Here is a 12,131-nt window from a genome sequence, read left to right on the forward strand (position 1 = left end):
TCTCTGAAAATCAGGGTTGGGTTTGTTGATGGAGCAGTGTGGGGAAGACCAGACTGGATTTCTGAGGGGAAGGTGATCCCTTCTAGCTTATGGTTCAAGTTCTTCCATGGGATGTGGTGGGTTAGCTCACTCCCTGGTGCTTGTTAGCTGTTCTCACAATAGGAAGTTATCCCCTCTGCTGACACAGCACAAAGACATGAAAATCTGTTTGTCTTCCACCACGATCATGCACTGAAATTCTCACTTGCTGCACCTCCAGGTTTGACGGGGGGTCTTGCTGCCCCTCTCGTTGCTGCTGGAGCTGCAACTATCATTGGAAGTGCTGGGGCAGCAGCTTTAGGGTCAACGGCGGGAATCGCTGTCATGGCATCACTCTTTGGAGCAGCAGGAGCTGGCCTTACCGGTAAGATAACAGATTTAGATTCTGAACCAGCAAGCCACAGAATAATGTATGCAAAGTCAGGTACTAATGGCTGAGCTTGAGAGTTTGAGGTCTGCAAAGGGAATTGTGAACTAAACAGTCTACTTGTACAGCAGCAGAACTCAACCTCTGGTTCTCCAGCAGCCCCTGATCTTCATAGCCCTGCGCTGGCCCGCTTCTTGAGCCCAAGTTAGATATATAGACCATCTATCAGGGATGGTCTAGACAGTATTTGGTCCTGCCATGAGGGCAGGGGACTGGACTCAATGACCTCTCGAGGTCCCTTCCAGCCCTAGAATCTATGAATCTATGAATTGTGCCACACCCTGGTGACAATGCAGCATTTTCCCCTGGGTTAATGGCAACTGGGTTAGACACTGTAGATAAGACATCCTCATGCAGACAAGTTACCTTTGGGATTGTAGCTAACTACAGTAAATGGAAACCTTTTCAGTTTTAGCTTTAAGAACTATGGTTTAATAGAGGACAGTTATTAATTATAGCAGATAATGCCTCCTGCTGCCGTCCCATCCGATCACCCAAATAAAGCGCTAAGAATTTGTTATTGATTTCTGCTGTTGGCAGCCCCTACCATTACTCTGTGATTTCTATACATGCAGGCTACAAAATGAAGAAACGAGTAGGAGCCATCGAAGAGTTCGAATTCCTCCCTTTAACTGACGGGAAACAGCTTCATATCACCATAGCCATCACTGGCTGGTTGTGTACTGGCAAATACGGTAAGAGCAAGACAAGAAATCCTAGACAGAATTTTGGAAAGCCGTATTTGTCAAAGATGGGAAATAGTGTTTATATATGAATCGTGAAATATAGCAGGACCAAGCTGATGTGTTGGAACTTTTAATCCCCATCTGCTTAGGCTAGTGTGAATAGGTTCAAAATGTAAAAGGGAGCATTGGATGGCGCTGGAGGGTTGGAATAGAATTTGTGGAGTCTCACCTCTGGTCATCATGTCAAGTCCATCCAATGTTGATAGTAACTGAAAGTCGTGATGGCCGTTGGGTAGCCTGATGTAAGTTATGTGTTCGGCACAATGTGCAGTGACTCTGGAGACCTCAGTCCAGTTTCTCTGGAGAGGTGTTCACATCACAAAAACTATCAGACCAGCTGACATTCTTTGGAACCTGAAGCAGGACAGAATGACAGAAGAGAAGAATTTGCTAGCGATTTAAGGTTAAATACAAGTCTTCCTCTCTGGGTCGACCTTTATTGCAAGAGTTCTGGTTTAACCCAAATTGGTGCCTTCTATCAATGGTAGTGCACACCAGCTATGAACTATCAAATAGAGCTTCCCCTGCTCCCCTCCCCTCCACTGCAGTAGAACAGATTTTAGTTACCAGTTAAAAGGTTTTCTTCATCAAGTGTTGAATATTCTGAAAGGGGAGCGTTACCTCAGCTCTGTTCCTAAGACCATCACACTTGTAAATCTGGGCTACGATGTCTTTCCAGCTGTTCTCATGTGCCCTTACTGGCAGAGGTGAGAGTTAAGCAATCTGAGGGTCCCCCGCCCCCCTTTAAAATGCAGACTGTAGCCTCATCCAGAAAAGAGAAAGGGTAAAGCACAGCAAACTGCTAGCAGAGATGGTTATAGAAAAATGGGAAGTGTTTCTATTAATATATCCTGCATGTGTGTTTGCTAGAGCTGATCTGACTTGCGTGGATGATGCCTAGTACCTGGCACAAAGTGCTCTCGCCAATTATTGGAGCTTTTTTTGTGCCTCGCATTTATCCACAGGCAATTAATAGAATACAGTTTCTTTTTCTCTCCCAGTCTCTGCCAGCTAAAGAGGTTTATTGGCAAGAAGGTTCAGTCAAGTAAACCACGTTACATTCAGTGCTGAAGGGGTGAGCTAATAGCCTGCAACCTCTGAAAATTTGTAATATTATATTGTAATTTCAAATACAGTCACAGTTGTAACTTGTCATATGAAATATGTCAACCATCTGCTGTTAATATGTTCAGAGACCCTATTGAACGGCTGCCAGTACATTCCATTGAGGAATATAATAATAAATATTCTATATCATTAATACTATAAGGACATTTTCTGTCGGCCGTTTCTTGTTACATCCATTCTCCCATCAGAATCTGGTGTTTTAAAACCTCTGCTTTCCCGTCATGTTGTTTGTTCTCTTGTTGGTACCACACAAAGGTTTCAGAATTTTCTGGGACTGGAGCATTATCAGGGGGCTGTTAAGAAGTCACTGTGTGCCTTTCGGTAGATTATTTAATCATTCTCGATCTCACTTTGCCCTTAAAATGAGAGTTACGGAGGATCTGAATTGGGAAGGGAGTTTCCATAACTAGAAACAGGATACAGTGTTTAAAACAGCAGAAATAAAACAACCTTCAGTTGCCTCCTTTAATGGTTTTCTCTGTTTCTTACGTATTTGTATGATCCCCGTCACCGTAGTATCTGGGGCCCTCTTCGCGCTACAGACATGACAGCTGCATGGCTACAGAGCCAAAGTGTAGACTCAGACTATAGCAGTGAAGGGGGTTTTTCCGTTTCTCCACCTCCCCGAGCGATCCACCAACTAGCCACGTCTACACTGCGGGAGGGGATTGGTCAACATAGCTACAGCACTCAGGGGTATGGATTCTTCATACCCTGGAGCGTTTTATAGCTATGTCAATGTAAGTTTTAAGTGTAGACCAGGCCTGAGAGCCTCACAGTCCTTTAATATATTTATCCTCACAACCCCCCGTGAGATAGGGAAGTGCTATTGTCCCCACTGTGCAGCTGGGCATCTGAGGCACAGAGAGACTAAGGGCCAGATTTTTAAAGGTGTTTAGATGCCTAAACATGCAGAGAGGTGCCTAGTGCGATTTTTCAAAAGCACCTAGGCACCTAACTACATCTTTGGGCATCCAAATACTTTCAAATACCGACCCTAAGAGACGCGTCCAAGATCACTCAGGAAGTCTGTGGCAGAGCAGAGTAGTGAACCGTGGTCTCCTGAATCTTCCTTACCATTGAACCATCCTTCCTCAGTCCAGCTTTCTGTCCCCCTCCTCATGTACAAGAGGCCAGACTCCACTGTTTCCGATTGTGTGACAGTAAAGCAGCATCCCAGTCCTGCTCAGTAAAATACATATGCTATAGGAGTGTAGCAGAGCCAGATGGCACGTATTGTGCCAGCTTTCAGTCACGGTTAGTCACAGCAACAAGGAGTTAGTTTGGTTTATGGTATAAAAAGTACCTCATCGTACACTTTATATAGCAATTGGATTTAAACTACTCAGTCTCCCTCCATCTAACAGCTTTTGGGTGGTCTGTATGAAACGAACTGGTGGTCTCTTTCCAAGTCACTGTTGTTCACATGACAGAACAATTTCAGTTTACGTTATTTGCCCTTTGATGGCTGTTTCAGCAGAGAAGCCAAGGAATGAATGGGCCATTAAGACTGAATTACAGTAGAATCTCAGAGTTACGAACACCTCGGAAGTGGAGGTTGTTCATAATTCTGAAATGTTCGTAACTCTGAACAAAACACTGTGGTGGTTCTTTCAAAAGTTTACAACTGAACATTGACTTAATACAGCTGTGAAACTTTACTATGCAGAAGAATGATGTTGCTTTTAACCATCTTAATTTAAATGAAACAAGCACAGAAACAGTTTCCTCACCTTGTCAAATTTTTTTTAAAAACTTTCCCTTTATTTTTTAGTAGTTTACATCTAACACTCTGCTGCTACCTGATTGCATACTTCCAGGTCCAAATGAGGTGTGTGGTTGACTGGTCAGTTCATAACTCTGAGGTTCTACTGTATAACTAAGTATGGTCCCTTCTAGTCAAGATTGAGGCAGGTTGGTAGGATATTGTGGTGGAAGCTTGCATGGCTTCTATTCTGTGGCTGCCTCAGTATGCTATGTATTGTTCAGTAAGGGAACAAGGAGTAGGTGACCTTAGAATTTTAGGAGGCTAAATTATACTATTCCTCTTTACAATTTAGCTGGCATGTATTAGAGTTGCTGGCGTCCCCTCCTGACCCCTTAGCCCACACTTTTCCACTCAGCTGGCAGCAAAAAAATTGTGCTGACAGGAATTGCTACTGCTCTTGATTTGCGTCTAAGAAAAACTAAGCCAAAGAAAAAGGGGTAGTAAACACAGTCTGGGTCTCTAAATGGTCTTCATTCTCACTTTCAGACAGATCCATTAATTCAGTCTAAAGCCTGCAAAACCCAAGTACCAGGAGGATAATATACCATAGCATAGTACTTAGGACATTCACAGTGAAGTGGCAGATTTAAGTCCTTTTTTTTAAAAGGAAAAGAGCCCCAGAATTGCAGCAAAAATGATTAGGAGCATAGGAAGGGATCTGACAAGATCCTTAGCACCTCTTGCAAGATAGTGAGCACCCTCTGTTCTCATCAAAGTCTCATGGAAACTGTCTCCACTCATCACCTTCTCATCAGAAATGACTAACAAATGCATTTGAAAACGCTATGGGCAAAATCCTGCCATGTTCCTTCAACTACTTTGGGCTGCATGCCCAAATCCAAATTTGGCCAAAATGGGGACACAGTATGAACTATAGGATTTAGTCTTATCTTTGGTGAGGGAAGGAAAGTCCTTAACTCCCATCATAATTAGCACTAATTGATCCCTTTTTGGCAGATTCCACAGCAGTCAAGGCATGAATGGGCCACAGAGACTGAACCTGGAGGTGGTCCCTCCATACTAGGTTAAGGCCTTGTCTACACTACGAGAGTAGTTCGAATTTACTTGCATCGAATTTTTGGAATCGATATTGCAAAGTCGAACGTCTGTGTCCACACTAAGGACAGTAATTCGACTTTGTGAGTCCACACTAACGGTGAAAGCGTCGACATTCGAAGCAGTGCACTGTGGTCAGCTATCCCACAGTTCCCGCAGTCCCCTCTGCCCATTGGAATTCTGGGTGTAGCCGGCAATGCCTTCTGGGTAACAAAATGTGTCGAGGGTGCTTTTGGGTAACTGTCGTCATCCGTCCATCACTCCCGCCCTCCCTCCCTGAAAGCGCCGGCGGGAAATCAGTTCGCGCACTTTTCCAGTCATTGACAGCGCGGATGCCACAGCACTGCGAGCATGGAGCACGCTGCGACCATCGCTGCAGTTGTGGCCGCTCTCAACGCCTCGCAGCTTATCATACACCTTTCCCTGAGGCAGATGCAGAAAAGTCAGGCGAGGAGGCTACGGCACCGCGGTGATGTCCTGAAGTCTGAGAGTAGCACAGACCTCTCAGAAAGCAGGGGACCCAGCGCCGAGGACATCACGATGGCAATGGGTCATGTTGATGCCGTGGAACGGCGATTCTGGGCACGGGAAACAAGCACTGAGTGGTGGGACCGCATAGTGCTGCAGGTCTGGGATGAATCCCAGTGGCTGCGAAACTTTCGCATGCGGAAGGGAACTTTCCTGGAACTTTGTGAGTTGCTGTCCCCTGCCCTGAAGCGCAATGACACCCGGTTGCGAGCTGCACTGAGTGTACAGAAGCGAGTGGCCATAGCCCTCTGGAAGCTTGCAACGCCAGACAGCTACCGGTCAGTCGCGAACCAGTTCGGGGTGGGCAAATCTACCGTGGGGGTTGTTGTGATGCAAGTAGCCAAGGCAATCGTTGATGTACTGCTGCCAAAGGTAGTGACCCTGGGAAACGTGGAGGCGATCATAGATGGCTTCGCAGCGATGGGATTCCCAAACTGCGGTGGGGCCATAGATGGAACTCACATCCCTATTCTGGCACCGGACCACCAAGCCACCCAGTACATTAACCGAAAGGGCTATTTTTCCATGGTGCTGCAAGCACTGGTGGACCACAGGGGACGTTTTACCAACATCTACGTGGGATGGCCGGGCAAGGTTCATGACGCTCGTGTTTTCAGGAACTCTGGTCTGTTTAGACGGCTGCAACAAGGTATTTACTTCCCGGACCACAAAATAACTGTTGGGGATGTGGAGATGCCTATAGTCATCCTCGGGGACCCAGCCTACCCGCTAATGCCCTGGCTCATGAAGCCCTATACTGGCGCCCTGGACACTGAAAAAGAACTCTTCAACTACCGGCTGAGCAAGTGCAGAATGGTGGTGGAGTGTGCTTTTGGCCGTCTCAAGGGGAGATGGAGAAGCTTGATGACTCGCTGTGATCTCAGCGAAACCAATATCCCCATTGTTATAGCAGCTTGCTGTGTGCTCCACAATCTCTGTGAGAGCAAGGGGGAGACCTTTATGGCGGGGTGGGAGGTTGATGAAAATAGCCTGGCTGCTGATTACGCTCAGCCAGACAGCCGGGCGATTAGAAGAGACCTGCGGGAAGCGCTGTGCATCCGGGAGGCTTTGAAAGCAAAGTTCCTGAGTGAGCAGGGTAACCTGTGACTTTTAAGTTTGTGTACAGAGAAGCTGAACCTGCCCCCGTTTCTTTACCCAGTTAATGTTGACTATCCTACCCAGTTACATACCCCCTTCACCCCCTTCCAACACACGTTTCGAAATAAAAATAGTTCTACTTTGTTAATGCACACCGTTTTTTTTAATACTGTTTTCGCGGGAATTTTTTAAAACTGGGACGCAGACTGTGGTGCGGAGCGGGTGTAGTGTAGTGACGCGAATGAAGCTTCTAAACTCACGGATTGACGGGCTCCGCTGCGGTGGGATGGTTGTTTCAACGGAGCCTGTCACCCCTCCTGATCGGGACTGTGTGTATGGGGGGGCTATGTGACTTTGTGGCAGGGGGAGGACGATTACAGATCCCCTGCTGCATGGCTCTGTGATCCTGCATAAGGACTGCCGCTTAAGATCTGTAACTGCCCTCCCCCGCCACAAAGTCACAGAGCAACCCACCCCCCACCACATAACATGAAAACAACCTCCCAGACTAACCAGGGTAACTAGTCACTGCACTGTGTATGTGCCCTGCTGCTGTGCCTGCCCCCGCCTATGTACCCTGCCAAAGGTGACTGTCCTGTCCAATTACCAACCCCCTTTCCCCTCCTCCTCCAAAAGAACATGATTGAAACAGTAGTTAACATGAACGTATTTTTTATTATCAACTACACATGGAACTGGGAGGTGAAACTTGGACGGGGGCTTGTGTCAGGCGGGAAGGAAAGAACTTTTCAAGTTTTGGGGAATGAGAGCCTTCTGCTACTAGAGCTCTCTGCAGGGGTGGAGTGAGAGTTAGCAGGGACTCTGCCGCCTCTCCTTCTTTGCACTTTGGGTGAGGTGGGTATGGGACTTGGTGGCGGGGGAGGGCGGTTAGAGATGGACTGCAGCGGGGCTCTGTCCTCCTGCCTCCGTTCCTGCAGAACATCCACAAGGCGCCGGAGCGTGTCTGTTTGCTCCCTCAGTAGTCCAAGCAGCGTTTGAGTCGCCTGCTGGTCTTCCTGCCGCCACCTCTCCTCCCGATCCATGTTTGCTTGCTGCATTTGGGTCAATTTCTCCCGCCACTGGGTCTGCTGTGCTGCCTGGGCTTGGGAACAGGCCATAAGTTCAGAGAACATGTCCTCCCGTGTCCTCTTCTTCCTATGCCTAATCTTCGCTAGCCTCTGGGAGTGTGATGCCAGGCTAGGTTGTGAGACAGTCGCAGATGTGGCTGTGGGAATGGGAAAAAGGGAGTGAATTCCTCAGAAAGATAAATGTAGTTGTGAACAAAGAACATAGTCTTTCTCTGTGAACAAGACCATGCACAGCACCTATCACATGCGCACTCAGCACAAGGTCGAATTCTCGGCCTTCGCATTCAGTGCCTGGGGTCTTCCACAGCACATTTGAGAAGCGGGGCAGCACAACGGAATTTCTGTTGCAGGCAGACATGGTAAGCCGTAGACTTGTGGCAGTTTAAAACTTTTATATTACCACTGGCCTCATTTCACATTTAAAGCAATGTCAGTACCTGCTGCCAGCAATCCGGCAAGCGGGAACTCTGCCCCTGTCCCACCCCCTCGCGGCTGTCCCCAGGAACGATCCCTTTCGGCAGCCCCTCTCCCGCCTCCACCGCGTGGCTGCAAACCAGCGGTTACAGTTCTGTAAAGGAACGAGCAAGCAGTCCCAACACTAACATTCCCCTACCTAATTCAAAGCAGGTCACCATGGGCGACATCACCCTGATGAGGATCTCTGACAGCGAGAGAGAGAGAATGCTCCGGGAAAGCCTCCAAAGACCAGGGCCGTATGCCGCCCTGCTGTGCAGAGCAATGATTCCCGAGTACTTGATAGTCTCGTGGCGCGGCAACGTGTCGTACTTCGGAGGACCCAATAAGGCCGCTCTCCCCAGGAACCTCATGCAACGGCTTTCCAATTACCTCCAGGAGAGCTTCATCGAGATGTCCCGGGAGGATTACTGCTCTATCCCTGCACATATAGACCGCATCTTACTCTAGCTGCAGTAGCAGGGACTAAACAGTAGAGCGGCTTGGGCAGGACAATCACGGAAAACCGGACATTGCTAGATTTTTTTTCAAAACTTGCACTGCCCATGACTGAACCGTTAAGTGCCTAGGGCAAACTAATCATGAACAACCCATTCTTTTAATTGTTAATATTCCTGTTCTGTTAAAAATAAATGTTTAGATGTTTACAACACTTACTGGATGATCCTTCACCAGATTCTGTGTCCGGGGTAACGGCTGGGGAGGGTTGGTAGGGGATCTCTGTAAGGGTGATGAAGAGATCCTGGCTGTCGGGGAAATCAGCGTTGTGAGCGCTGCCGACTGCCTCGTCCTCCTTATCTCCTTCCTCATCTTCCCCGTCCGCTAACATGTCCGAGGAACCGGCCGTGGACAATATCCCATCCTCAGAGTCCACGGTCAGTGGTGGGGTAGTGGTGGCGGCCGCACCGAGGATGGAATGCAGTGCCTCATAGAAACGGGATGTCTGGGGATGGGATCCGGAGCGTCCGTTTGCCTCTTTGGTCTTCTGGTAGCCTTGTCTCAGCTCCTTGATTTTCACGCGGCACTGCGTTACATCCCGGCTGTATCCTCTCTCTGACATGTCTTTAGAGATCTTCTCATAGATCTTTGCATTCCGTTTCTTGGAGCGCAGCTCAGAAAGCACGGACTCATCGCCCCACACAGCGATGAGATCCAATACTTCCCGATCAGTCCATGCTGGGGCCCTCTTTCTATTCACAGACTGCACGGCCATCACTGCTGGAGAGCTCTGCATCGTTGCCAGTGCTGCTGTGATCGCCACGATGTCCAGACAGGAAATGAGATTCAAACTGGCCAGACAGGAAAAGGAATTCAAATTCAAATTTTCCCGGGGCTTTTCCTGTGTGGCTGGTCAGAGCATCCGAGCTCGTACTGCTGTCCAGAGCGTCAACAGAGTGGTGCACTGTGGGATAGCTCCCGGAGCTATTAGCGTCGATTTCCATCCACACCTAGCCTAATTCGACATGGCCATGTCGAATTTAGCACTACTCCCCTCGTCGGGGAGGAGTACAGAAGTCGAATTAAAGAGACCTCTATGTCGAACTAAATAGCATCGCAGTGTGGACGGGTGCAGGGTTAATTCGATGTAATGGCGCTAACTTCGACATAAACGCCTAGTGTAGACCAGGCCTAAGACTCATTGGCAGAGCAGCTTGGGTTAGCTGGATCTGTTCTTTTGATAAACAAAAGCTTTCAGTCTCCAGTGCTGTCAATCCATCTTTTAGCAACAAGAAATCCAGTTGAAATGAAGGACTTATGAAGACGTGTCCATCATTAATAGCATTTCAAAATATGATCCCTGAATAATGGAGCAGATTAAAGTATTCTGCAGGTTGACATTATCACTCGCTCCTTTACTGGCTCCTTGTTTGACTCCTGTGGCCAGTCAGAAGTTGTTTTTCCTTCTGTGAAACTGAATTCTTTGTGTTCCCATCGTTTCTTAGGCAGTTTCACAGCTCCCTGGAGCAGCATGTTGCAGTCCAGTGAGCAGTACTGTCTGGCCTGGGAATCCAAGTACCTGATGGAGTTGGGCAACGCTCTGGATTCCCTGCTAAATGGTTTTGTGAACATCATGGCTCAGGAAGCCCTGAAGTTCACTGTCTTATCAGGTAAGCATCTGAGTTATACCAAGGCTACTTGGGTGCTGAATCTACTGGTTTCAGCATTTGTGTTTGTTCAAAGAGGCCTTCCCCGAATAGGTGAATTTTTCCTATTCATTTGTTGATTATCCGAGAAGCAGTGTCACTTGCAAACCTTACATGTATTGACCTTAGTCCTGCAAAGATTTCTGCACCTGCTTCATTTTACGCTCTGTAGTTGTCCCATTGACTTCAAAGGAAATACAAAGTGAAGCCCATCCATCAACAGGATTGAAGGCATAGTATTCCAGAGCAACCTGCCTTTCTTTCAAACAGTCTCACCAGGGTCAGCGTGAGAGCCTCTCTTTAGCAGCTCCTGTCGTGTGGAACAACCTTCCTGGATCATTCCACCTCATCGGTTTGTCATGGCATTTCAAATCTCAGCTGAAAACGGCTTTCCTCCCTTACCTGTGTGCCTCAGTGTTTCTTTCCCTCTGCTATTTATTATTGTAACTCTAATCTACGCAATTTTGGATACAACTTGCAACAAAAGACTATCCATATTGCATTGCATTGCATGCTTCATCCACAGCTTCCACATGTGCAAACTGCATCCATACGGGCTGCCCGCCTGCTTCCGTTACATCTGTCCCAACATTACAAAGCATTAAGTGCACATGTTCTGCTTGTGCACACTGTCTCTTTGCATTATACCTGAATGCACTGTATTCCCTGTGTTCTGCATGTGCACGCCCCGTCCATGCACTATACCTGGACACATCATATCCAACATTCCTATGCAGATGACAATGCATTATAACCTCATGCACTGTATTCCTTGTGTTGTACCTGGCCAAATTACATCTGAATGCATTAGGTTTCTCCTGTTTTGCTTGAGCACATGACATCCATGCATTACACCTGAATGCAGTGCACATGACATTTAACAGATTCTGTCTTGGTTTTAATTTTGCAAAACACACCTTAAATCAATCTTGGGAAAGAAATGTTGACAGTGACAAATATGCAGTGTTTTTACTCTAGCAAACCATCTGACTTTTGAAATTTGCCCAGATTTGTAACTTTGATTTCCTGTTTGCTTTGCACCTCTCAGGCATAGTGACAGCCCTGACATGGCCGGCTTCACTTCTTACTGTTGCCAGTGTCATTGACAACCCATGGGGAGTGTGCCTGAATCGATCAGCTGAAGTGGGCAAACATCTGGCACAGATATTGCTCAGTCGACAGCAGGTAATTGGCTGAGGGGGCAAAAAATGGCTCCAGTTATTACAGCTGGAAGGGACTGATATCTTGGGGAAGCTCCAGGCGTCTGATGTTTTACAGCATGCTTGTCAAACAACAGGTGGTATTTGTCCAAGGGGAAGAAAGTCAATAACAAGCTGAAGAATGCAAAATTGAGGTGTGAGGGAGACCAGCATAGGGTTACCATACGTCCGGATTTTCCCGGACATGTCCGGCTTTTGGGGGCTCAAATCCCCGTCCGGGGGGAAATCCCAAAAGCCAGGCATGTCCGGGAAAATCGGGAGGGCTCGGCCGGGGCCTCTTTGGCCGGGATTGCGGGGCCGGGGGCATGGTGCCGAGCCGGGCCGGGCGCGCGGTGCCGGGCCGGGGTCGCAGTGCCGGGCCGGGGTGGGCGCGGGGCCGGGCGGGGAGCCGGGGGCGCGGTGCCGGGCCGGGGGC

General features: G+C 48.0%; 1 protein-coding gene across 2 annotated transcripts in view; it reads left to right on the plus strand.

Annotated features, from left to right (window-relative positions):
* TMCO4 (transmembrane and coiled-coil domains 4) overlaps positions 1–12,131 on the plus strand; it is a 91,785-nt gene that overhangs the window by 36,315 nt on the left and 43,339 nt on the right. For both annotated transcript variants that reach the window (XM_034753107.1, XM_034753108.1), the window contains exons 7-10: positions 260–403; positions 1,042–1,161; positions 10,296–10,460; positions 11,545–11,681. In XM_034753107.1, coding sequence (XP_034608998.1) covers positions 260–403; positions 1,042–1,161; positions 10,296–10,460; positions 11,545–11,681 — 566 coding nt within the window. The remainder of the gene's footprint in view (positions 1–259; positions 404–1,041; positions 1,162–10,295; positions 10,461–11,544; positions 11,682–12,131) is intronic.

This window comes from Trachemys scripta, chromosome 19, assembly GCF_013100865.1.
Source record: "Trachemys scripta elegans isolate TJP31775 chromosome 19, CAS_Tse_1.0, whole genome shotgun sequence".
Taxonomy (NCBI): domain Eukaryota; kingdom Metazoa; phylum Chordata; order Testudines; family Emydidae; genus Trachemys; species Trachemys scripta.